Source organism: Centropristis striata, chromosome 19, assembly GCF_030273125.1.
Source record: "Centropristis striata isolate RG_2023a ecotype Rhode Island chromosome 19, C.striata_1.0, whole genome shotgun sequence".
Classification (NCBI taxonomy): Eukaryota; Metazoa; Chordata; class Actinopteri; order Perciformes; family Serranidae; genus Centropristis; species Centropristis striata.
Genome location: NC_081535.1, coordinates 29,125,854 through 29,153,480, shown reverse-complemented (window position 1 = coordinate 29,153,480; position 27,627 = coordinate 29,125,854). Strand labels below are relative to the sequence as shown.

General features: G+C 35.3%; 2 protein-coding genes across 3 annotated transcripts in view; one reads left to right on the top strand and one right to left on the bottom strand.

Moving 5' to 3' along the window:
• Positions 1-1,084: 1,084 nt before the first annotated feature.
• Positions 1,085-19,517, bottom strand: pargl (poly (ADP-ribose) glycohydrolase, like). Its single transcript, XM_059357347.1, has 19 exons — positions 19,471-19,517; positions 19,070-19,150; positions 16,276-16,417; positions 14,714-14,815; positions 12,602-13,059; positions 12,386-12,511; positions 11,043-11,132; positions 9,936-10,007; positions 8,634-8,720; positions 8,373-8,533; positions 7,759-7,838; positions 7,268-7,340; positions 6,964-7,039; positions 5,453-5,600; positions 5,278-5,356; positions 5,090-5,198; positions 3,864-3,960; positions 3,649-3,777; positions 1,085-2,742 (listed from the first exon to the last, which is right to left on the bottom strand). The coding sequence occupies exons 5-19, from the start codon at positions 13,055-13,057 to the stop codon at positions 2,624-2,626; spliced, it is 1,902 nt and encodes a 633-aa protein (XP_059213330.1). The 5' UTR covers positions 13,058-13,059; positions 14,714-14,815; positions 16,276-16,417; positions 19,070-19,150; positions 19,471-19,517; the 3' UTR covers positions 1,085-2,623.
• A 2,974-nt stretch (positions 19,518-22,491) lies between these two features.
• zmiz2 (zinc finger, MIZ-type containing 2) overlaps positions 22,492-27,627 on the top strand; it is a 39,761-nt gene continuing 34,625 nt past the window's right edge. For both annotated transcript variants that reach the window (XM_059357346.1, XM_059357345.1), the window contains exon 1: positions 22,492-22,629. The gene's annotated coding sequence lies outside the window, so the exon portion shown is untranslated. The remainder of the gene's footprint in view (positions 22,630-27,627) is intronic.

Genomic DNA, 27,627 nt, shown 5'->3' with positions numbered 1-27,627 from the left:
TCACATTCTGCCTCAATCTCTCTCTCTCTTTCTCTCTCTCCCTCTTTCTCCACCTCTCTCTCCCTCTTTCTCTCTCTTTCTCCACCTCTCTCTCCCTCTTTCTCTCTCTTCTCCCCTCTTTCTCTCTCTCCCTCTTTCTCTCTCTTCTCCCTTCTTTCTCTCTCTCCCGCTCTCTATTTCCCTCTTTCTCCCCTTCTTTCTCTTTCTCTCCCTTTTCTCTTTCTCTCCCTCTTTCTCTCTCTCCCTTTCTCCACCTCTCTCTCCCTCTTTCTCTCTCTCTCTTTCTCCACCTCTCTCTCCCTCTTTCTCTCTCTTCTCCCCTCTTTCTCTTTCTCTCTCTCCCTCTTTCTCTCCCTCCCGCTCTCTATTTCCCTCTTTCTCTCTCTTCTCCCCTTCTTTCTCTTTCTCTCCCGTTTCTCTTTCTCTCCCTCTTTCTCTCTCTCCCTCTCTCTCTCTCTCCGTCTCAAAACTGGATTTGCAAACATGTTTTGTATTTACATAAATTTATATCAGATTTTTAGGGCTTTTTTTAAAAAAGGTTTTCATTAACTTCTATATTTTATTTACAGAAGTTTATGTCCTTAAATTTTTGTTCATTTATTTTCCCTTCATATTTTACGACAGAGTATTTGGGCCACATTTAGAAAAAAATATATATTTAATTACGAGATTAAAGTTGTAAATATTTAATTAATTACGAGATTAAAGTTGTAAATATTTAATTAATTACGAGAATAAAGTCACAAATATTTAATAACGATTTCTCCATTGTAATATTTATTTATTCTTTAATACATTTTCTTGGTCATTTTATTTAAGGTTTTGAGGAATTTTATTAATTTCTATATTTTTTCAAAAGAAGTTTAGGTCCTTATGTTTTTATTTATTAATTAAATTAAAAAAAATGTAGGTCTTAAATTTATAATTTTTTTAGGCCACTGTGACCCCCCCCTTTTTTTTCTTGAAAAAAATAAGTTCTTCAACCTTTTATGCTTTTATTTATTAGGTTTTTTTGTCTTCAATTTATTTATAATTGGAATTAGTATTATGCTTCAATAAAGGAGTTAAACCTCAATTCACTGTGTGCACAATCAGATCCGTGACTGCAGGAGATTTATTAAAGTATTAATGCAGAAGACAAGAGAAAAACAGACTCCAGACACAAACGGAGCTGATTAAAAACCTTCATCAATCATCTTTGCTTGAACTTTAATTATTACAGATCACTTACAACAACAAGGAATTTCATGAACAGCAGCAAGTTTGGGCCGAACGTGAGAAGAGCCCCGCCTTTACACGAAGGCAGCAAAACAGAGCTGTTTAATAAAGTAAATATCTCCAGAAGATTTCTGAGGCAAGTTAAAGCAATACTTTGGATTTATTAGTATGTCAGGTACTTATCCATAATCATGTGGAAAATATATTTAGACTATAAAAAAAAGTCCTTTCTGATGGGGAACTGAAGTCCTTTATGCTCACTTCAAAGCCACCAGACTCCATTGACAGAAACACAAATTTTATCTTGCAAAACACAGAAGCTGCTGGTCAATCGGTTAGTTTGTTTATGTTATTGTGTGACTTTTTTAAATTTAAAGGGTTAGTTTGGATTCACAAAAGTCGCACAAAAACACAGAATCTGACAGATCAAGGCAGCGGTAGACCAGCAAGTCCTGTTTTCTGTGAGCTAAAACTGCTGAATTTTTCAATGGAGTCTGGTGGGTTTGAAGAGAGCGTAGATACTGGCTTCAGTTTCCTCTGTGTGAACTTAAAAAGTGAAAATAATCTAAATATAGGGTACAATTAACCTGATATATAACACTTTAGGTGTTTTAAACATATAATTTAATGGTTTGATTCTGCAAACTGTCTTTTTAATTTAGAATTTGCTGTTTTACATTGACAAAGCCATTATCATTTCAGAGGGGTGTGTATATTTACAAAGTTAAAAACCAGAACTAACACCAAATCGCGATGCACCACGGTAACAGCCGTTAATTTATGGAACAAAACGGAGAAAGACTTGAAAACTTGCAATACCATTAACTTATTCAAAAAAATACTTAAAAATAGGATGATTAATTTATATAAGTTAGAGTAATGAGTAATAAGCTTCTTTCTTTTCTCTCTTTTGTGACTGCTTATTTCTTTTGTTGATAAATAACAGATTGTACATTTCTAATTTTTAAATTTACTTGAGTTGTAACAGGGTAGGCGTAATAAGCTATGCTTCAGCCTTTTCGGTCCAAAGGTCTATCATCAATTTTCTCTCTCTGTTTACATGTTGTTTACTTTGATCAATGTTTTTTTTTCTGGTTTGTTGCTTCTGTTTTGATGACATGTATTGACCGAAATAAACAGATACGAAACAAAACTATATATAAGTACCTCATAAAAACAAACTTCAAACAATCCAAACTATCCTTTAAGTGGCATACCATGTGACTAAAACAGTCCTGGCTCAGACTCAGCTGGGGTCCTTCTCTTTGGCAATCACTACACTGTCAGCTATCAAATTCTGGTACAAATGCAAAAAAATAATAATTATCTTTACAAAGGAATTCAAGCAGCTTCTTCATTCTTGTTAGATTTTTGTGCAAATTGAGCTGCAGACAGGATCGGGTCGTCACAGCTGACTCCTGGAGCGTTTCACCGTGTTTCTGATGAAGTCGAACAGATCGACATGAGCCGAGCCGGACGCCTGCTGAGCAGCGCAGTAATCCTCCAGGACTGCAAACAGTTTCTCTGTGGAGGACAGTTCAATCAGAAACATATAGAAAAGTAACAAGTAGAGCTGGGTGGTCAATAGAGTTTGAGTTAACGATTAAATTGAGATAAAACTATTTTGGTTTCACAGTGAAGCTCTTGTTTGTCTTGTGTGACTGATATATGTTGAATACATTTTAACAAAATGTTTAATATATGTTAATGGTTTTCAGTAGATTGTGGTAGTGCATTAACATTACAGCATAGTTTAACTTGCAAAGTTTTATTTAGTTTCTTATTTAGTTAATTGTGTGTGTGTGTATATATGTGTGTGTATATATATATATATATATATATATATATATATATATATATATACACACACACATGTATTAGGGCGGCATAGCTAACCTATTGTTCATTTTGTGATAAAAGCACCACATTTGGTACATATATAGCTTATTATATTTAGAAAAAGACTGGATATTGGGCCATTGCATATTTGCATTCTGATGATCATGGCCACAATTTTTTTCAAAATGGCAGCCAGCTGTTATAAGTAGATAGTAGTGATGTGCCAGTGAAGCTTCATGAACCATTGTCATTATTTTCTGAGCCCATTTCTTCAGCCTTTTTCTTTAAACCAATAGCACCATCTATTAGGCTCAGAATAATGTAATCTGTAATCTAATTTAATTAGATTTGTATATTTATTTATATTTATTCAATATAAATATTTATATATTATATTATTTTTTACTTTTTATAGTTAAATTATATTTAAAATTAAAGAAAAGCCACTGATAAAATTACAAAAATAAAATTAAAATAAAATCAATATATGCAGAAGTCAGTGAGCATTTTCTTTAAATAATCATGATCTAAATATTGGCCAAAATCCATATTTTTGCCATAATAAACCAGTTTGAGTGTGTGCCGTCTCACCGACTGTGGTTCCCTCGGTGACCAGCAGGTGGTGCGTCTGCTCCAGGCCCTGCTTCAGCAGCTCGTCATCAAAGGTGAAGAAGGCGAGTCCTCGCTTCGCCTTCGCTGCCGCCATCAGCTGGATCACAGCTGCACGTGCAGGAGAAGTAACTGTAAGTGTCTCATCATGCACTTAAATATATTGATTGATTTATTGATGGATATTGATGAAGCACCTTTGAGTTGTGGGTCTCCATTAAATGCTCCGCAGCCCCACTTCCCCGTGGCGATGTCGGGCTCATGGTGCCCGTGACCCTTAAATCCACAGTACGCCTTCAGGGACACAAAAAAATATGTAAAAATGGCTATCAGACAATACACACTGTAATAAAAAAATACTTTCAAATACGGACTAGAGCCCCAAATGTGGATTAATCCGCCGCTGGAAATAGTCCTCAAAAAACTATACTCTCTCCTCCTGTTTATTTAATAAAAACTATTTTAAAAATTGAACTTTATATCTGATTTATATCTTCAGTGTCTGTTAAGGAGCTCTTCGTTAGTGTTCAACATAAAAGTATAAATCATTACAATTACAATAATAACAATTAATAGTAAATAAAAGACAAGCAACTAAAAACAAGAGAGGGACTTAAATAGTACAATTTTTATAGGATTTTTTTCCTGATACAATAAAAATGTGTTATTAGAGAATATTTAGAATAATGCAAAAGTAAATGTACTATCAATGCATCTTTGGCTGTGCAGAATAATAAAATTACATTTAAGAAACTTATTTTAAAACTGTAAAGTTTTTACATCCGATTTATAACCAGCAGAACATCATTATTTTTTAAAAAGAGAGAAGAATATTAATGGACCTCTGCACACCGAAGGTTCAATTTAACTGTTGTGAATTTTCTTTTTTTAACAGACCAAAACCTCAGCAGGTATAATAATAGACATAATATTGATAATTTGGTTATTATAATTATTATATATATTTTTAACTTGTTACTTGTTTCATGTTGATGGTGCTCGTAAAAGAAAAGCAACATTTTTATATTCTATTGTATAAATGATAAATATTATATAAATGTATTTATTTATGTTTATATGGTGACTGTTTCATTGTTGTTTATTAGATCTTATTTTATTATTTTTATTATTATTTTTTAAAATTTCAGTCTAATGTTCATGTGTCCTAGAAAACAAGATGGTGCATCAATTAATTAAACTTTTTTAAATTACAAAAAAATGCCCATTAAAAATAATTTCTTTAAGCACAAAAAAAATTAAGGATCACATTTCAACTATGTTAAAAAAATATTATTATATATTAAATGCAGGAATCTAAACATCTGCATCTTTTAAAACTGATTTTAATAATTTTAATAAACTAGATTTTTCTGTATATAGGCTTCACTGTATGATTATGCGGTCATATGTTATTAAAGTTCACCTTGTTGAGCTCCCGGGTGACTTTGATCATGCTGTACTGATCTCGTCTGTGTCTGAAGTTCAGAGCGTCGATGGCTAAAATCTGCCTCTTCAGCCGAGCCCACTCGTCTCTGTAAAGATTTCATATATTGTGAGGAGACTAAATACATTAAAATAATTTAATTTAAGCATAAAGAAGCGTGCTCATACCTGCCGAGGCGGTCGTCGTACGGCCCCGCCCACTCAAAGCTGTCACTGTAACCGCAGCACAGACTGAACTGCTGCGAGCCTGAAAACACAGAAATAAACACATTCTCCTTATAATAACTGGTTTATTTCTGATGATTAACAAATAACTAATTCATTAAAACGATGTATTAACGACCTGTGATGATGAGACACTCGTTGTCGGCGAGTTTCTCCGTGAAAAGTCGCGACACGATGAGTTCTGGGTTCATGAGGAACAGGATCTCCTCCTGCACCAGACCAGAGCCCAGAACGCCTCCACCGATCCAGCTGGAGGCAAAGTCCACCTGCACACACACATTAAGACCTCAAGACTTTTAACTTTATTTTTATTTAACAAGAAAGGGTAACACTTTATAATAACCAACTAAATAATGTTTATAGATGGTTTATAAACCAATTATTAACCATTTTCAAAGTTCTATAAATATCTAATCTTTAAATGTTTTCAACCAATTTCTTAAAGGTATATGAATCATACTTAGTATGTGTTAAAAATGTTAAAATGAGTGCAACTAAAACTATTAATTATAATTTAATTGTTTTTAAATGGTAAAGTAACTATAAACTTACATTAATATACCATCTATTAGTCATTTATAAATGATGTAGTTAGTTAAACATTAATAAATTATTTATTTACCATTCTAAATGACCTATATATGGTTTATTAATGATGATTAGACATTAATAAACTATCTGTTTACCATTTATAAATGATGGTTATTGTAAAGCGTTACCCAAGAAAGAACACGGTACAAAACATTCCTTGACAACAGCACAGAGTACACATGGCAGTGCGAAAAAACTAAACAAAGACAGAAGACACACTGGGTTACAGCAAGCTGAATAATAACAATCAGTACAATATAATTAATTAAATAAATGAAAGAATACTGGACAGTTAGGACAGTACAGCACAGTGTGAGATCCCTTCAGCTAGAGAAATACCTTGCAATAGGTAGCCTCCTCCTCTTAAAGATATCCCACCGTAATTGTAACATTTAAAGCTGTTACAATTAAAGCATTTAAAGCCTCCATTCCATAAACCTCCCTCAACTTCTGTTTCCACTGTGCCACTGTAGGTGGCCATGGATTTTATTGTCACCATTTTTCTAGCAGTCATCAAAAGTATGTGTAACAGGCAGTGGCGGTTCTCGACCAGTTTTACTGTGGGGGCCAAGCAGGGCAATACAGTGAGAATTATCTTTTTTATTTTTTATTTACACAAGCTTTTATTGCACAATTATACTATTATACAATGGACACATTCTGGGTTCCTTATGTGTACATTGAGATATTGTTTGAACAAAAAATAGGTAAGAATTGTTCCGTTATTCATCGTTATAAATTGATCGTTTTATTATTAATTTGACACAGGGGACACAGCAGGGGCCAAGGGCTTCTACACAGGGGCAGTGGCCCCTTTTAGGCCCCTGTGTAGCACCGCCACTGGTAACAGGTACTTTTGGTCTTTGGTGTGAGTGTCATCAGGAGTTAGGTCAAAAAGAAACTGACTTGGGCTAAACAGTAAATCAATCCCCAATACTGTATCGATCTCACTCTTTACCCCCTTCCAAAAAGGAACAGACCTCAAGACTTTAATAATGAGTTGTGGAGTGAAGCAGCTCGGGGTGAAGCTGTTCTCACCTGCAGCAGTCCGGTCCCGTCTGTCTCTATGGTGCCCTGGGACGTGACGAACAGTTTGGGCATCTTCTCCTTAGAGCTGAGAGAGAACAGAGAGCAACATTATAAGAAAGGCCTGCCACAATAATTACGTCTTTTAAAAAATTAAAAAGATGCTGCTCTTTCAGGAGGATAATATTTCAAGAAAAAAGTGGCAAATCTACAAGAAAAAAGTAGCGTTGAAACTGTGTTTAAACTGAGCCCTCAGCAGCCTCTCATTGGACAAGTACTCTATAAATAAATGTATTATTATTATTATTATTATTACCTCCTCCATTTAGGGCTGTCTGTGTCTCTGAGGCAGCGTCTCTCAAACGTCACCAGGCCTTTCAGTTTAGTTTCTGTGAACAACAGACACACAACAAACAAATGTGTGTTTCATGTGTTCATCATGTCATATCAGCATTTTTCTAACTGCGTCTTTTTACATTTTTATGCAGATTTCCATCCTGATATATATATATAGTCAATATAAAAGTGGTACTGGATTGTTTAGCAGCAAATCGATTTTATATATATATATATATATTAGTCAATATATTGACTTTTATATTGACTAGTTTTATTTATTTAGCATAAAAGAGCTCATTAATAAAATTGTGAATTGATATTAATCGTGGTAGACTTTGTGATACCAGCAAATATTGTTTCATTGTCCAAAGTATAGATCTAATACTGTAACGTGATGAAACTTGTGACTTACATGAACAAAAAAGTAATGAAATAAATTGGAATGAAAGAGCTTCAGCATGAACTCACTCTCATCTGTCACCACGTTGAAGTAATGCAGGACGGCTCGCAGCTTCTGCTTCTTCCTCTCCGACCAACCTCCAAACAGACTGCAGCACAGTAAAGAGTTAAATCACAGGTTGGTTATTAGAGGTGGGGGGAAAATCCATACAGCGATATTTTGTGTGGCTGCCAAGTATCGATATTTAGCGTTCCGGTAGGCCGTCAGTTTTTTTCCCAGAGGGCGTAGCGGACTCACTTTAAGCAATACACAATATACTGGAGATGCTGCTATTAGTGAAGTGACAACGCAGCCTCAGGAACCAGGAATCATACAAAAAACAAAAAATGATGTGAGCATTGGTCCAAAGTTTTCTTTCGTGAATGTCGATAAAAATAAATGTAAAAAATAAATAAATAAATAAATAAAATCATAAAATCAACATAAAAAAAGTAGATGAATAAAGTTGCAGAAAATGGAAATACTTAAGGAAAATACATTAAAATTGTACATAATTACAGTTCTTCTGCATAAAATCGCTCTAGTATGTGGAGATGTGTGTGACGGGGGGACAGGTGTGTGTGTGTGTGTGTGTGTGTGTGTGTGTGTGTGTGTGTGTGTGTGTGTGTGTGTGTGTGCTGACCTGGTGAAGTTGATGGACGGGTAGTTGCTGTACTCGGCGTTGGAGCTGGTGGTGTTGCGGTGAGGGAAGGTGCAGAAGAAGGCGTTGGCGAGCAGGCAGGAGATCTGAGTCTGTGACAGCGTGATGGAGGCAGCGTGTCCTCTCTGCAGCAGCGGGACGGCCTGAACACACACACACACACACACACACACACACACACAGATGTCACTCACACAGAGGATGAGGATGGTGGTGATGAAGTGGAGACGGAGAGTTTCGTACTTTCTTGATGAGCTCCGGCAGCCTCAGAGCCAGAGCCGCCATCTTGGGAAACAGTTTGGAGAAGTAATTTTCTTCTTTCGGGACGATCTGGAAATAAAATGTGAGGATTTCTTATCATTTATAGGGTTTAAACACAAAACTTGATTAAATCATATAATTATGAAGTACAGGTGCATCTCAATACATTAGAATATGATGTAAAAGTCCATTTCCAGTAGTTCAAGTCAAACAGCCTCAACCAAGTATTGAGTCATATAAGATTAAGATTTCCTTTATTATTTATTCCCACAACAACGGGGGAAATTTCAAGTGTTACAGCAGCAAAGTGGATAGCAAAAAAAACAATAAATAGTAAACGGCAGTATAAACTAGAAATATAAGCAAATAAACAAGTAGAAATATAGAAAGTATTAATAATTAAAACAAAAATAAAATTTTAAAAAACTTTAGGAACATTAAATACAATGTAGACAGTCAGCAGTTGGATATAGACAGAGAATATTGCACACAAACTAAATTATAGAAGTATTGTACATAGATATATAGATGGACATACTTTTCAGAGGCCAACATTTACATATTAAACATACTTTTTAAAATTGGTCTTTTGTAATATTCACATTTTTTGAGACACTGAATTTTAGGTCTTCATTAAATGTAAGTCATAATCATTATAATTAGAAGAAATTAAATAAATTAAAACATGAAATGTTTCATTCTGTGTGTAATGGATCTATATAATGTGTTATTTCCACTTGTTGAATTGAATTACTGAAATAAATAAACTTTTCTATTTTAAAATATCAAGAAACAATACTTAAAATCAATAAAAAGAAATCATATAAAATCATAAATGTGACTGTATTAAATTACCAGTTTTAAAATAAATAAAAAATAATATAAAACAATACTAAAATATGATAAACGTGCTGTCAAAAGTAAAATTTTTTACATCAAGTAAAAATCAATAGAAAAATATATAATAAATAATAATAATATAGGAAACAAAATTGAATAAAATAATGTGGAACATTTTCATTACATTTACCATATAAAATAAACTAAATATAAAATAATAATACATAAACCAATAAGTAAGAAATTAAATAAATGAAGACATGAAATTTTTCTGTGTGTAATGGATCTAGATAATGTGTTATTTCCACTTTTTGAATTAAATGACAGACATAAATAAACTTTTTAATGATATTCTAATTTAAATTATGCAAAATTTAAAATATTTTACATCAAGAATGATATTCTAATTTATTGAGATGCACCTGTAAATGCTGGAGCACTGACCTTAACGAAGTAGGAGAGGGCGTCGAAGGACCACTGACCTTTATACTTGGGGTTGTATTTGAGGATGGCTTCCTAGTGACAGTGTGAAAGAGAACAGTTCATGCAGAAGAATCAGGTTTATTGCTAATTTAATATTCACACACAAGGAATGTGTCTTGTTGTTTTGGTGCATACAGTCACAAACATAGTGAGAAAAAAGAATCATGAAATAAGTAAAAGAAAGTTAATGTAAACAGTGTAAACTATATCTGTTTTAAAAGAAACAATAACACTGCTGCACCACCGACAAAAGAGGTTCAACGCCCAGTCCAGTTCCTTTGGTTTTCATTATTTATTCTCCCAAAGCAAGCAAGCTAACAAAGAACAAAGCAAGTCTGTACGCCTCTGCTGCTCAAAACATCAGCCCAAAGAACAAAACAAAATACTGACTGGACAGATCTCAACCTATTAAATAATAAAACTAAACAAACAATTAGCAAAAGGAAATACTGTCAAACTGTAAAAATGTAGAATATTCAAACTATAATATAAACTAGAAAATTTCCTCTGGGGAAATTCTGAAAGGGCCACGGGGGCTACTGTCGGTGTGTGTACACTATGATGAGATTTCAAACTATGCCCTTTAACCTCAAAGTGTGTGTGTGTGTGTGTGTGTGTGTGTAGCGAAAATCGCATGAAGTTACCTCTGTGTGTGTGTGTGCACGCGCGTAAAACGTGTATCTGGAGGAGTGTGCGCGCTTACGCGTGCACTTGTGTGTGTGTGTGTGTGTGTGTAGCGAAAATCGCATAAAGTTACCTTTGTGTGTGTGTGTGTGTGTGTGTATATTTGTGTGTATGTGTGTGAGAAAAGTAATAGCACACCGATCCCGATCAAGCTGCACGTTTTGATATATAATTTGTCCTGCAACTCTTCAAGTTGTAGGACTAGTAGCAGGACGAAATTGCGTCCAGAAGAGAAAGAAGAAGAAATCCACAGTATAACAGTAGTGATCGGTGCGATTGCCCCGTGGCCCTAATAATAAGAAACTAAACTAACAAATAGCTCCAGCACTAACAATTATAAAATAAATATTGGTGTAAAAATATTAAAATGCTGACATACTGTACCTCCACGTCGTCGGCGCTCGCTGACGTCTTATTGGCCAGAGCGTCCAGATGCTTCTTGATCACGTCCCAGCGCTTCATCTGAGTCGGAGTCTGACCACACAAACGTTCCTTTAATACTGTAAACTTTCTAGATTGTCTTCCTGAACATGCACACATCCTGTTTCTCAGGTGAAATTTAGAGGCTTTTTTTATTTTATTTTTTGGATATGCACATTGTTTGTTTGTGTGGCCTATTGGGCCACAAATATAAAAAAAGAAAACATCCTATGTCTTGCTCTTCATTCATCATGATGCACATTATTTCTATTGTATCCATATGTTTACATTCTCAATTGTGATGTGGATGTGATGTGATACTCAATGTAATTATAATATTGGTTCCTGTTTTAATGCGCCTTACCTCCTAATAAAAATATTAAATAAAATAAAAAAATTAGAGGTAGGGAAAAAGATTGATACAGCATAGTATCGTGATATTTTAGTGGCAATGTTATATTGATTCATGGCCTCAAAGTATCGATATTCAGCGTCTTGGCGGCCGGCAATATTTCAGCTGTTTTTGAGTGGTAGAGGGCTCACTTTTAGGAATATACAGGAAACTAGGAGATCTATGAAATCTATAGGCACCATGTGTGTCAGGATATCGTGTGAGGAAATTGTTGAAAAAATGCTGCAAATTAAGGCTGAAGTTTGTGGTTTTTTTAACCATTATTTAATGATTTCTTTTAAAAAATATTTTTACATTTAATCTAAAGTTTTACTATAAGAAAACAGTTAATCTGCCTTCTGAAAAAAAAGTAGAATTACCAGAAAAAAGTCAAAATTACAGGGGAAAGTAGAAATTACCAGAAAAAAAGGTAGAAATTACAAGAAAAAAAAAAGAAATTACCAAAAAAGTCTAAATTACCAGAAAAAAATATAAAAATTATGCTTCAGGATATCATATTGTGAAGTTGTCAAAACAACGCTGCAAAGTTAGACTTTTTTTAACGTTTCATTCAAAGAAATTGAGAGCAGTGAAGCTTGTTGTTTGGGAAAGTTTGATAGTTTGACAGTTGTTGTCGTCCATACATGTTTGATATCAGTTCAGTTCAGTTTGACTGAATACTTTGTTGGTCAGTCTGTGGGTTTGACTCTCATTGTGGAGAAATAAAAAGACTGAACTGAGATGAATACACTGAGAATTTTCTCTTATTGGACAAAACAATTCTAATTTTGTGGACACAAAATGCAGTTACACAGTTAAATCACAATAATATTGTATTGTGACTCATGTTTCGGGATAAAATCGGATCGTGGGGCCGACACGCTGATTCACACCTCTAGTTAAAATCCTCACACACCTTCAAAACGGTCGACTTGACGGTCATGATGCTGGATGGTGAACACGGCATTTTCACACAGTGACTGAGCCAAACGTCTCTGCCCTCCTGAGGGACAAGTCCTGCTCCGTGGTTAAACAAAGCCACCTGAAACAAACAAACAAATAAATATTCATGTGAGACAGACAGGTGCAGGCCTGTTACATCTAAATAACCTCTGTACAGTGAAACTCTCACGTCTACGAGGACGTTGTGCGTCCTGCTGAAGTTCAGGCGTCCCAGCTTCATGTCACACTTCGGGAGATGCTTCAGCTCGTCGAGGAGAGAACACGAGGAGGAGGAACCGCTCTCCTTCTGAGTCCTCTCCATCTGAGTCCTCTCCGTCTGAGTCCTCTCCGTCTGAGTCCTCTCCACCTGAGTCCTCTCCGCCTCGTCAAACTGCACCAGGACACCGACTGCAGGCTCCTCCACCTTTCTACCTCCTGCATCCACCTTTCTGTCTGATGCATCCACCTTTCTACCTCCTGCATCCGCCCGTCTACCTCCTGCAGCCCCGGGGCTGGAGGCTGCAGAGCCGCAGGAGGAGCAGAGGACGGAGGAGGAGGAGGAGGCCTGACTTGAGCCTTCTTTGCTCTTCTTGTCTATGTCCGGCTGCAGCAGCTCTCTCACCTGGGTGCTGTCATTGGACGCCATCTCTGCAGGTTTAAGACAAAACATGACAGTCAGTAAAGACGAGCTGAGGTTTTATTTTTGACCCCAACATGAAAAACAGACTCCAGGCGACTCTACAGAAGATCAGGATGAACAGGTGGGAGCAGATATCTTAGAAATGCCTTTTTTTATTATTTATTATTGAAAATACAGTGTTTTTTACTCCACTAAAGGTATTTAATTACCAAAAATGCACGGTTATTGTAACCAAAATAATTCACAATAATGATATTATTGCGATATTAACCGAAAATCTGAAGAAGCTTATATTTTGTTTATTTTGCTTTGACCCAGATTTTAAAGTTAAAAATGTAGAGCTAATAAATAAAAATAAAAAAAATTCCTTAAATCTAATAAATGCCTTTTCCCCCGTTTTTGCAAGGAACGTCTAACATGTGGACGTCATTTCGTCATCCATGAAGAAAACTGTGAAAATGCATGCATTGATAATTAATTAATGAATTCACAAATACTTGAATATATACAGTCATATATACAGTCAAAAAATAGAAGACAACCCTTTTCTTCAATTTCTTGGTGCCTAGATAATAACCAAAATCATTATCAAGAAAAACATGGAAAATGTCTAGATATCAGCTCTTAAATTAAACTCTTATCCGCTTTTTTTGTTGTCATTATATTTGTCCAAACAAATGTACCTTTAGTTATACCAGGCATTCAAATGAACAACAAATTGAAGAAAAAGGGTGGTCTAATATTTATTTTCCATGAATGTATATCTATGTGACTTTATTTAAGTCTTAAAAAACGACAGTGGTGGCAGGAAGTAAAAAAATCTGGTTTCAGGCATGGATCGGGCAGTGAAGGCGTCACCAAATATTTATATATATTTTTTTGCAACCAGTTGATGCTCAGAACAGATCAGGAGTCTACATCATCAGCTGACACTAGTGCTCCCCTGCTTCCAATAATAATTAAAGGCTCATAGAAATAAACCCTCACCTAATAAGAAATAATTACACAAAATGCAAAAAATGCAAATATTAAAGTCATGTCATTAAAAAAAAGAAAAATAGGGAAAAAAGGTAAGCAACATTAATCACAAAATATATGGAATGGATCAAAATAACTGCTTGAAGAAATTTCAGCAAGCATTTTAAACGCTTTTTCTTACATTTTATCGACTAAAAGATTAATCTAGAATAAAAACAGTCATTGGTTGCAACTTTATACTTGATCATAATTTACTAAATTAACATCATGCTGTATTGAAGAAGACTTAAAACTAACGATTGAGACCATAAACTCATTTTTTGAATGTTTACTGCGCTCACAAATCCATTTCTGCAGCAGTGAGGCGCCCCCTGCTGGCCGCCAGACAGAATGCAGGTTTAAGACACTAAGCATTGTTTCACTTTCAAGGTCGCAGCTGTGTTACATCAACCTCTAATTATCACGTGTTTTATTTGATTAAATGATTTGAAAACGCTTGTTCCACCACTGCCTGTTTGTTTCTCTACAAATCTGTCAAATATTTGTGTTTTAAAGCAGAAAACAAATGACGAAGCGTTTAAAATGTTTACATTAGAGACTTCGGCCTGAGATTCCCTGTTAGTGTCGACGCATGAGTTAATATTTAAACCATTAATACAAACTAAAGTTAGACAGGATATTCACCTTTAAGCAGAGATTTCGTCAGAAGTGTTCAGATTTCACGTGTTTATCTTGGTTCTCAGCGTTCATCGGTGTGAAAGCAGCTCGGACTGAAGTTTACTTTCACTTTAAGCACAAAACGAAAGTAAACTGTGAGTCTCAGTTTCTCCTGCAGCGAAACTCAATGTAATACTTACATCTACAGGAAATACTTCTGTGCACAAAAATAAACAATCATTTCAAAATAACATGAACCCATGTTTTAAATCGGTGGTTATTTGCTTTTAAAATATACATAATTTGAAAACAGTGTGCTCTATTTATTATGTTTTATACACAAGATGTTTGTTGCATGCTGTATAGTTAATTTTCATATTTAATTTCCACTGGTGATTTAGTTCTGCTCATAATTTAATGCAATAATCCAGTTAATAATTTATATGTAATAACGATGAAATAAGCGTTTCTGTATGAGGAGTGATTTTTAATAAATTTGAGTACGTACTGATAAAATATGTGGACCTGATGTAGAAAATGGCTTCAGCCTTCATGCAAGAGGTAATTATGACTTAACTAAGATTTATTTGGCAAAAATAATGAACAATGCAGCATTTAGTGGAGTTTGATGTTTGACCACAAGGTGGCAGCAGAGATCCAGCTGAGATTCACAAAACCACCACAAATAAGGATTAATAATATATTTTTAAATTAATATTATTATTATTGTTATTATTATTATTATAGTAATAGAAATAATAATAATATAACGTTTATAAAAAAATTATGAGCATGAGACAAAAAGTAATTGATCAATAAAAAATAAAATGGACAAATTAAACAGATAATATGAATACTAATACATGTTTTAACTATAATATATATTTTATTTAATTTAGTTTTTATCTTAGTTTAGAGAGAATTTATTCCGTTTATTTTAGTTATTGTTCTTTTGTTTTTTATGTGTTGGACATGAAGGATTAATAATATATTTTGTATTATTATTATTGTTATTGTTATTGTTATTGTTATTGTAATAGTAATAATAATATAATGTTTATAAAAAATGATGAGCATGAGACAAAAAGTAATTGATCAATCAAAAAATAAAATGGACAAATTAAACAGATTATATGAATAATAATATATGTTTTAACTATAATATATATTTAATTTAATTTAGTTATCTTAGTTTAGAGAGAATTTATTCCGTTTATTTTACTTATTGTTCTTTTGGTTTTTATGTGTTGTCTGTTAATGAAAATTGCTATAAACATAATGTTTATTGTTATTTTTATTATTATTATTATTATTATTTAATTAATATAAATCAATTTATCTATGTTAAGATAAATATTAATATTACTAAATAAACACTTCAAAATAATATTATCTAATAGAATTTTCTGCTCATTGAGTCAAAAAGTGACCGATTTTGACGATATGTCATCAATTTCAGTTTAATATATTGAAATTTAACTGTTTGAGTCCAAATCCTGTCTGAGTAATAGAAAAACACATAGTCTCCCCTAAATAAAGCTGTTAAATGAACATTGTGCAGTCAAAAGGACATCTTTCATTATAAATACGTGATTAAATGTGCTGGGATTCCTCCTGTGTGACAGCAGGGCAGCACGGCTCCGTCCAGCTGCTCCAGATGTTTGGATCACTGCAGCTACACCAAGTTTGAGCCGAGGAGCTCCAGCGTTTCATTCACACCGCTGAGTTTCTCTGCAGAGATGAGAGCGGAGAGAAGCCGAGTCCACGGCGCCAGATGGTCGTAGGAGGAACATGTAAAGAGGAAAAATCATAGAAAAATCATGAAAAATCAGAGGTCAAAGGACAGAAGGACGATCTGGAGTTCAGTTTAACTGCAACAAACTGCTTTAAAGCAGTGAAACAGCAGGAAAAATACTCTGCTGCACCTTCACAGTCACACAGAGAAACACATCTACTATTCACATCATTTATTCAGGTAAAATTAATACTGCACTAAGAAAATGTACTTTAAACAGCTCTATAATAAGATATATATACAATAATCCAGGTAGTGTTGATGTGTTTAAATTGTGTTTTGTGTTTAATATTTATTTTTGTGATACAATTTTTGGTAGATTTTTGTAGGATATATAATTTAAAAAATAACTAATATTGAAGTGTATTTTTTACATATACATAATCTCCTCTTATCCATTTTATTTGTCTTTCTTTTAACTGTTTTTTATTATTACTATACCTTTTAAATCTATTTTTTTTCTATTATTTTATATTGTTGTTTTGTCTTTTAAATGTATTTACTATGTGTTACTGGGTAATACATTTTTAAACACAAATTTAAAACCTTAACATTCAGGCTTTTGATTAAGAATGATTTATAGACAGTATTTACATTTTATCATTTTCTATTTATTTATGTCATACATTTTTTGTCCATTCATTTTGTGTCATTTTTATTATTTATTATTTAATTATTTTTTTTATTATTAATATAGCTTTTTTAATCAATTTTATTCATTTTTTAAGTGTTTTTGTCTCTTTTTTTTTAAATCTATCTTTCCCTATTATTTAATCTTGTTTTTATTTAACTTATTTTTAATAGTATTTCTGTAATTGTAGATTTTAAATCAATCTAGAATAAATTTCTGTTTACAAGTGTTCTTGTTCAAGTTTGATAGTTAATCAATAATTGAAGAATTTTTACTGTTGATTTATTAATTGACATATTTATTTATTTGCACAATAAAAACAAGCACCATTGACACAACAGAAAAAATAAGCAAATTGTGCAGAATAAAAATGTAATTATAAAAATAATAATTAAATGCTCATAGAAATAAACCCTCACCTTATTAAGAAATAATCACACAAAATGCAAATATAAAAGTCATGTCATTAAAGAAAAGTTTAAAAGAAAAATAAGGAAAAAAAGGTAAGCAACATTAATCACAAAATATATAGAATGGATCAAAATAACTGCTTAAAGAAATTCCAACAAGGATTTTAAATTCTTTTTCTTACATTTTATCGACTAAAAGATGAATCTAGAATAAAAACAGTCATTAGTTGCAGCTTTATACTTGAATAAAAAAGGAGGAAATTGATAAAGTCTGCGTGACAGATCAGATTTTGTTCGGTTTGGAGGATATAATGATGCTGTTTTTCAGTCATGTGTTGTTGTGACGATCGTGTGTCGAGCAAACTACACACGCAAACGTCATGTGTTTTTTAAAGGAAACAGTGGTTCGTGCAAGTCGTGCTCGGACAGCAAAAGGGTGGAGGACCTCACTCAGTCATGCAGTGTGTGTGTGTGTGTGTGTGTGTGTGTGTGTTATTCTGGGTCAGCCATTTCCCTGGAATGTTCTGCCTCCTGCCAAAGAGAAGTCACTACAATGGTATGCACACATAACGCTGCAGAAACACGGGGATGACTTAAAAAGGGCCTGAAAGTGAGGAGGAGACACGTCGCGCGTAAATTCTAATCTCTGCAACACGCTCGCCTGCCCGTCTCCAATTTTGTGCATGAATATTCAAAAAAAAAAAAAAAAAAACACCTACAGTTGTGAAACAAGAGTGTGCAATATGGGGAACCATCTGCCTATAAACTCCACATCACACTCCCAGGAGCAGGGCTTTTTACAGAACAAGCCCCCTTCTATATCCTCGCCTCCATCAGAAGAAAAAAATACAGGAGTGAGATGAAGCACATTGTTAATCTGAGAGTACAGGCAGCTTTGTTTTTACTCCCTCTTTGTCTCCTCCGCCCTCCCTCCCCCCTCTTTCTTTTTATTTCCTCCTGGAGGTCAGGTTGTTGCAGCACTTGTCTCAGAGTCAGAGGAGGGTCAACGCCTCGCTGGTGTCTCAGGCTTTTCTGCTGGAGGAGTCTGTCACTTTGTGCTGTGACATTGTGAAATGACTGCAGTAGTAGATTGGAAATTGTGTGTAAAGTGTGTGTGTGTGATTGTACTATGCGGCAGGTCGTGGGGGAGGAAGCAGCAGCAGCAGCAGCAGCAGCAGAGTGAGAGTAGAGGTGGTGGTGGTGGTGGAGGTGGAGGGGAGTGATATGGATAGTGTGGAGGAAAAAAAATGAAGAAATGGGAAATCTCGGCACCTGTTTCCAGGGCAACAGAGGTCTGAAAAACACAGGCAGGTTGGACTTTTTTTATTCTCCACGCTGCACTGCCCTCTGGCAAGATACTGCAGACACCTCTTAATGACTCCAAAAACACTCGCTGCCGGCCCCGCTGCTGCAGCTCAGACTGCCTCGCCGGCTTGCAAGTGACACCACCTTCCTTCACACTCTACCTGCCTCTGTGTGTGTGTGATGTTGTGACACATGTGTGCAGGTGCATGAGTGGAAATCACAGACAAAGCTGCACCACCCACCTCTTTATGCATCATCGCCTCTTAAAGGGTTCCTTTGACTTCAGACGAAAAACTTTTGCAGCGTGATTCCTTACAAATTCTCTGAAAATGTGACATGGAACACATGCAACATTAACACATGAAAGCAGCGCATTGTTGATATGTCACTACTGTTGTCTCCTACGTTATGATCGCTGTTTTATGTTGTTAATGCTGAATAATGGTTAAGTTTAGCCATAATAATCACATCCTTATGGTTAGGGAAAAACAGGCACAGAAAACGTGTCTTATTTTTTATGAGAACTGTTTCATTTGCAAAAAAAGAGACAAAATGCACAATAAAAAATGTGCAGGTGTGTGATGTTGTGACACATGTGTGCAGGTGCATGAGTGGAAATCACAGACAAAGCTGCAACACCCACCTCTTTATGCATCATCGCCTCTTAAAGGGTTCCTTTGACTTCAGACGAAAAACTTTTGCAGCGTGATTCCTTACATATTCTACGAAAATGTGACATGGAACAAATGCAACATTAACACATGAAAGCAGCGCATTGTTGATATGTCACTACTGTTGTCTCCTACGTTATGATCGCTGTTTTATGTTGTTAATGCTGAATAATGGTTAGGTTTAGCCATAATAGTCACATCCTTATGGTTAGGGAATAACAGGCACAGAAAATGTGTCTTGGTTTTTTTTATGAGAACTGTTTCATTTGCAAAAAAAGAGACAAAATGCACAATAAAAAATGTGCAGGTGTGTGATGTTGTGACACGTGTGCAGGTGCATGAGTGGAAATCACAGACAAAGCTGCACCACCCACCTCTTTATGCATCATAGTCTCGTAAAGGTTTCGCTTGACTTCAGACGAAAACTTTTGCAGTGTGATGAAATGCAACATTAACACATGACAGCAGCACATTGTTGACACGTCACTATTGTTGTTTTCCCCTACATTGTGTTGTTAATGCTGTATAATGGTTAGGCTTAGCCACCATAACCATATCCTTAGGGGTTTTTTTTCTTTTTCACAAGAACTTATAAGAACTGTTTCATTTGCACACATCCTTATGGTTAGGGAAAAACAGGCTCAGAAAATGTGTCTTTTTTTCTATAAGAACTGTTTCATTTGCAAAAAAGAGACAAAAAGCACGATAAAAAATGTGCAAGTGTGTGATGTTGTGACACATGTGTGCAGGTGTATGAGTGGAAATCACAGACAAAGCTGCACCACCCACCTCTTTATGCATCATAGTCTCTCAAAGATGTGTTTGACTACAGATGAATTTTTGCAGCCTGGTTCCAAACATATCCTACAAAATGTGAAATGTGCAACACTGACACACCACTGTTGTTGTCCCCTACACCATGAAAGTTGTTTTATGTTGTTATTGCTGAATAATGGTTAGGTTTGACCACCATAATTACATCCTTATGGTTAGGAAAAAAACAGGCTTAAAAAGGTGTCTTATTTTTTCCATAAGAGCTTATAAGAACTGTTTCATTTGCAAAAAAGAGAGAAATGTGTGTAATGTTGTGACACATGTGTGCAGGTACAGGAGTGCACCACCCACCTCTTTATGCACTTATTCTCTTAAAGGGTTTGTTTGACTACGGATGAAAATTTTTGCTGTGTGATTCCTAACATATCCTATGAAATGTGACATGTGCAACACTGACACATCACTATTGTTGTCCCCTACACCATGAAAGTGTTTTATGTTGTTAATGCAGTATAATGGTTAGGTTTGGCCACCACAATCACATCCTTATAGTTAGGAAAAATGTGTATTATTTGTTTTGTAAGAACTTATAAAAACTGTTTCATTTGCAAAAAAGAGACAAAATGCGCAATAAAAGAAGCACCAACTACCTCCTACCTGTGCATGTGTGTGTGTGATGTTGTGACACATGTGTGCAGGTGCATGAGTGGAAATCACAGACAAAGCTGCACCACCCACCTCTTTATGTATAGTATTCTCTTAAAGGGTTCTTGTGACATAAGAAAACTTTTGCAACATATATCCTATGAACACTGATATGTCACTATTGCTGCTGTCTCCTACATCACAATCACTGTCTTAAAGGCTGAATAATGGTTAGCTTTAGCCACAACGTCTTACTTAAGGTTAGAGGGAAAAAAACAGGGTTAGGCTAAAAAAAACAAAACACTATTTCTGAACCCAACAATGGGACATGACCACTAGTCTCCTAGTTGAAAGACAGAACTTAGTGTTAGGGTTCCCCACAAATTCCAGTGCATTACTATTCGTAGAAAATCATCATAACATCATGAGGACAGCCTGAAGCGTATGCTCATGAAGGGGTGTGGGTGGAGCCGCTGTGTGTGCATGTGTCAATATTATGACACATGTCTGCTGATGTGCATGCACAGAACATTTTGCATCACCTATTCTTTATGCAATGTAGTCTCAGGAATGGTTTTGTATAATTACAAACATGTGGTTTGGCCTATGTGCCACATGTTCCACCCACCTGGCCACTTACGTAATGCTCGCTGTATTACATTGTTATTGCTGAATAATGTTTAAGTTTAGCCACCACAACCACTTCCTTATCGTTGGGGAAAAAATATTACATTTTCCAGACGTAACCTCCAACAACCAGACATGAACAACCATCTTCTGATTGAAAAATGGTTTGACCCCTCCACCACCCACTCTAAAGACCACCTTAGTGCCTTTTGATATTAAATTGCTTCTTCACGCATCAGAATTTAGTGGAATACCTACACATTTTTGTCATTTGAACGCCTCATGAGGATGCATGAGTGGAAATAATGGAACATGTTGCACCTCCTACCTCTCTAAGTGCATGTGTAACATAGTGAAGGGTGTTTGCAGGTGCATAAGTGGAAATCACACACAATGCTGCTGCACCACCCACTGCACATCTCTCTCTCTCTCTCTCTCTCTCTCTCTCTCTCTGCATGTGTGTCCAGTATCGTGATACATGTTTGCAGGTGCATGAGTGGAAATCACACACCATGTTACATGCACGGATCATACATACGTGATCTTGCACGGATGACGTCATTCCCCATGATCTCCCCTCCTCCTCCTCCTCCTCCTCCTCCTCTCCTCCTCTCTGAAATGATCTGCTGCTCTGGTCTGCAGTCAGTCAGTCAGCCAGCCGCCTGACTTGTAGGAGGAGGGACAGGAAAATGCCTTTCTCTGTGGGAGACATCAGCCCTGTGATCTCATGAATATATTATAGAGGGTCATTGTGCAATGAGGGAGGTATCGCTGCGCTGCCAGGTTATAGCCTGCCCCCAAGCACAGCCTGCAACAAGCTCATTTTAAATGGACTAGCTTCACGTTTTATAGGTGACAACGCACGGAGAGTTTTACCACAAATAAAGGGCAGCATAATCATAATCATCCACTGCACTTACTGTGCAGCAGCGTGGGGGATTAAGAGGAGATATTAAACCGCTCGATAACACGGAAATCAGGCAGCCTTGTCTTGTCTTGTTAGCCGGGACTGCGACACCAGCTAGCCGTGTGGAGCTAACAGCCCAGGCGGCTCTTCATCGTCTGGCAGCCGGAGCAGGCAAAAGGTAAGCTCCGGTTTCAGCTGTTAAATATCAACCTAGCTTGGTTAGCGCTTGGACTAGCTGCTTGCAACGCAGTGTGGCTGATTCGTCGCTTGGTTTAACGTAAAACAAGCAAAAGTTAGCAAGCTAAGTAGCCTTTAGGAAGCTAACGGTGCCAGCAGCAGCAGCAGCAGCAGCAGCGTGTTAAAGACCCTCCACAGCTCCTGTTTCCACCAACAAGACGTTCAATTCAAACCTGACACTGCAGAATCACCAAAAATCATCTTATTATTATGAGAATTTCATCATCATCCATGCAGGAGAATGCAGCCTTTAAATACCCACGTTTTCAGCTCAGCTCAGTAGGTGAAACTAAAACATCTGCTTTTCTCTCATTTTTTTCTCTTCTGTAATTTTGTTGTATTTTGTGGTGATGGCAGGGAGATGGAGAGGAGGAAAAAGAAAGGGCTGCACTCCTCCACAGCATGCACACACACTGCTCGGAGGCTTTGTTCTGCTTTGCACTGCTGCAAATTTGAGCAGCATGTTTTGTTTTTATTGTTGCAGGAGCAGGATTGTGCAGGTGGAGGAGATGCTTTTGCATGATTTTGCAACACAAATCAGCCGCATCCCTAAAAGATATTCTGCATGCTTTCACAGCAGCTGGATGCTCCACACAACAATGTGTGGTTTCTTGCTGGATTGCAAATGTTTTTTTTTATGAGGGAGCCTGTGTTTTTTACACCATGATTTGTTGGCTGTATCATGTCTTTAATGACATGCTGTCTTGGCTGCAGGTCAGGATGAGTTAGTTGGTGTTTACATGGTGGAGAAGTCTTGGTTAAACAGCTGCAGACCGAGGCTGCAGGTGTTTGAAGCATGCAGATGTTTTATGGGGGTTTTTTTTTGAAGGATGTGTCCTGTAGGGCTGCAACAATGAAGATCTCCACTCAAGATCATTTTATTGGTTAATCAATTGGAACTTTGGTCTATAAAATGTCAGAAAATGGTGGAAAAGTGGTGGAAAAATGGTGGAATAATGTTGAAAAAAATGTTTCACAAAGCCCAAGAAGATGTTCTCATATGTCTTGTTTTGTCCACAACTTGAAGATGTCCAATTTGATGTCAGTAAATATTCACATTTAAGAAGCTTGAATCAGAGAAATATGACTTTTCTTGCTTAACAAATGACTCAAATTGATTAATCGATTATTAGATTAGTTACTATTAATTACTATAATAGTTATTTAATTAATGAATCTTTGCAGCTGTGGTGTTCTGTGCAGCTTGTCTAATGTCTGAGGTTTTCCTCATTTCTTTGTTTTCTGACACTATATTGATGCATTTTGGTTAAATTTGAAGCCCAAATCTGATGATCAGGCACCTGTAGCTGCACATGTGATCAGAGGTGGACTCAGATATTTAACTGACAGACTGAGGCTGCAGATGTTTGATGCATGCAGATGTTTCAGGTTGTTTTTGTTGGTTATTTCCTCTCGGGCTGCAACTCAAGATTGTTTTCATTGTGGATTATTTTGTTGATGAATCAATCTGTTGTTTGCTCTCTGAAATGTAAGAAAAATGGGGAGAAAGACAACCTCAAATCTCTTGTTTTGTCCACAACAAAGAGCAAAGAAACCAGAAAATATTCACAGTTAAGACGCTGGAATCTGAGAATGATGACTTTTCATTCTTGAAAAATTACTCAAAATAGTTGGTAATTACTTTAAAAGTTCATCAATTGATGGATTTTTGTGTCCTGTGCAGCTTGGTTTTCACCTGTAACTCTGCAGATAAACAGCGAAGTGATGCATCATTAGTATTTTGCAGGTGTTGGCCTGGTTGCTTGTTTTTTTTGGTGGAATATTTTGTTGAGGAATCAGGTAGTTGTGTGGCCTGTAAAATGTCAGAAAATTGTGAAAAATGTTGTCTTCAAAAGTCTTGTTTTGTCCAGAGAAGTGTGACTTTTCTTTCTTTAAAAAATGACTCAAATTGATTAATCAATTATCAAAATAGTTGGCAATTACTTTTATAGCTGCTTATATAAATGAGTAATTGAGAGCATTGTGAGTTTATTGCAGGTGTTGGCCTGGTTACTTCTTTCTCATGCTTTCAATTATTGTATTGATCAAATGTCAGAAAATGCTGAAAAATGTCATCCTCAAATGTCTTGTTTTTTTCCCACAACTTAAAGATATTCAGTTTAATGTACCAGATGGGCAAAGAAACTAGAAAATATTCACATTTAAGCAGCTGGAATCAGACAATTTTGACTTTTCTTTCTTAAAAAATGACTCAAACTGAATATTCAATGATCAAAATAGTTGGTAATAGCTTTAATAGTTGATTCATTTTGAAAACAAATGAGAGCCTAGTAAGTATTTTCAGGTGTTTGCCTCAGAAACCTGCAGCTGCACATTACACTTAACATATGCACATATAATCAGAGGTTGACTCTGATATTAAACTAACAGACAGGTGTTTGAAGCATGCAGATGTTTTAGGCTGTTTTGGTTGTTTCCTGCAGGGCTGCAACGCAAGATTGTTTTCATTCTGGATTAATTCATCAATGCATCAATTTGGTCAATAAAATGCCAGAAAATGGTGAAAAAGGTTCTCAAATGTCTTGTTTGAAGAGCAAAGAAAACCAGAAATTATTCACATTCAAGAGGCTGGAATCAGAGAATTATGACTTTTTTTCTGCAGATGAGAGCATCATTAGTTAGTGTAGGTGTTGGTCTAGTTGCTTTTTTTTGGACACTATGTATTTTGTCCTTTTTGTTTAAATTTGAAGCCCAAATCTTGTTTCTGATCATAAGACACCTGCAGCTGCACATTACACTTAATGTCAGCACATTACATCAGTGGTGGAAGAAGGACTCAGATCTTTAACTATAGCAAAAAGAAAGAAAAGCAATACCTAAAGGCAGAAAGTTCTGCATTCAGAATGTCACTTATGGTAAGTACAAGCATCGAAATATACTTGTAAACATATATTAGTATACTAGTTTACTAAGTAAAACTACTATTCATGATGCAAAGTTATCCAACCCAGGTGCGAATAACTGCTCATGACTTCTGCAGCAGGTCTCAACTGGTAAAAAGTTGAATTTGTGCCACAGAAAAGAGTCAAAATATGACAAAAATTGGTGAATCTGAAAATTCTCATACAAACCACTTGGGAATAAATGTTTTTAAATGACTGGTTCTTGCATGAAGCCCAGTGTCTTTGAACAGTTTTCAATAGAGAATTTATCCAAAAGCATCAGCAAATGATCACATTCTGTTTTATTTAATTAAGTTAGAAAACATCCTAACTCTTTTTTTAGTGTGTTATCGATCTGAATCTGCAAACTAAAGCTGTCAGACAAATGAAGAGCAGTAAAAAGTGCAATATTTCTCTCTGAGATGTAGCAGAAAATGGAAATACTGAAGAAAAATACATTCAAATTGTACATAAGCAACACTTAGGAATAAATCTGTTTGCACAAGTGTTTCTTACATGAAGCTCAGTGTCTTTGTACAGTTTTAAATTGAATATATTTCAAAATAATCAGCATCTGTTTCGTTTACGTTAAGTTAGAGAACATCCCAACTCTTTTTTTTTGTGTGTTATCGATCTGAATCTGCAAAATAAAGCTGTCAGACAAATGTAGGAGTAGAAGTGTAAAGCTGCAGAAAATGGAAATACTTAAGAAAAAAACATTAAAATTGTACATTATTACATTTCTTCTGCACATATACGACAACATCATATATTAAAAGGTCCTCCAGACATTTTCTGTCTCTTTTCTTTTGCGTGTCTGTTGGTCTTTTGTTGCCATGCGTCACTCTTTAATAATATCTCGTCTCTGTATTGTTGCTCGCTGACATTTGGCTCTGCTGTGACTGCTGCTCGTCTGTGTTTAAGAGGCTATTAATTGGTAATCTCTCAGATCCTCTCGAGACTCTTAATTAGCGCGTTATTAAAGGCAGGTGCAGCAGATCAACCTGTTAAGCTCGTGTGTTGTACAGTTTGTTTTCATCCGGCAGCAGCGGCCTTCTGCTTTTTCTTCATTCTCTTATTCACAAAATATTTTTCATTTCCAGACATTATTGTGAGCAGGTAGAAGCACTTAACTCATCATTTTCATCAGTCCTGAAGGTGTTTCTCTTTTAATAAAAAAATGTTTTCTTTTCTGTGTCAAACGATTTAAAGCTCTATTCAGTAATGTGTCTGTGTGACACACTATTAAGTATTTAATAGCAAACTGGAGCTGAAAAAATAGCAGATTTATAGGTTAGAGTATATTTTATTTTATTTATATTTTTTAAGGGGAAAAAAAAAATCTAAATTTGATGATGCCAGCTTCTGAAATATGAACATTATCTGGTTTATTTTTAAAAATTAATATTATTTATTTTTTTCTGTTACATTTTCTACTGTTTTCTGATGTTTTTTTATAGACCAAACAACTAATCTAGAAATCTAGAAAATAATCCCCAGTTGACCTAAATTATTTATTTAAAAATATTTTTTATTAAGACAAAGAAGATTATATACGCAGTGTATTATTGACTGAGTGCTCATATGAAAATAAATAACATTAAATTATATTCATTTACATTTACAGATATTAAGCATATAATATAGAAGTTATACATTTTTTTGATTAAAAAAAATTGAGAGAATTAATATTATTATTATTAATATTATTTATTATTACATTTGGTAATTTATGTCATTTTTCAAAGCAAAAATGCCAAAACATTTTCTACTTCCCTTGTCTCATTTGTTGTATGTGATAGTGAAATGAATATCTTTGAGTTTTTGACTGTTTATCAGACAGAACAAGACATTTTATTGACTAATTGCCCGGTTGATTTAATCAGCAGATCTGTAAAAGAGAGTTTCTCCACAAAGAATCATGAAAAAGCAAAACTTTAAATGACTTTAAATGTTTTCTTGACCAGAGACGTGCGTCTGACTTTCTTGGAAATGAGTCAGTCAGCATGAAAAAAGCATGAAAAATGGACTAAAGG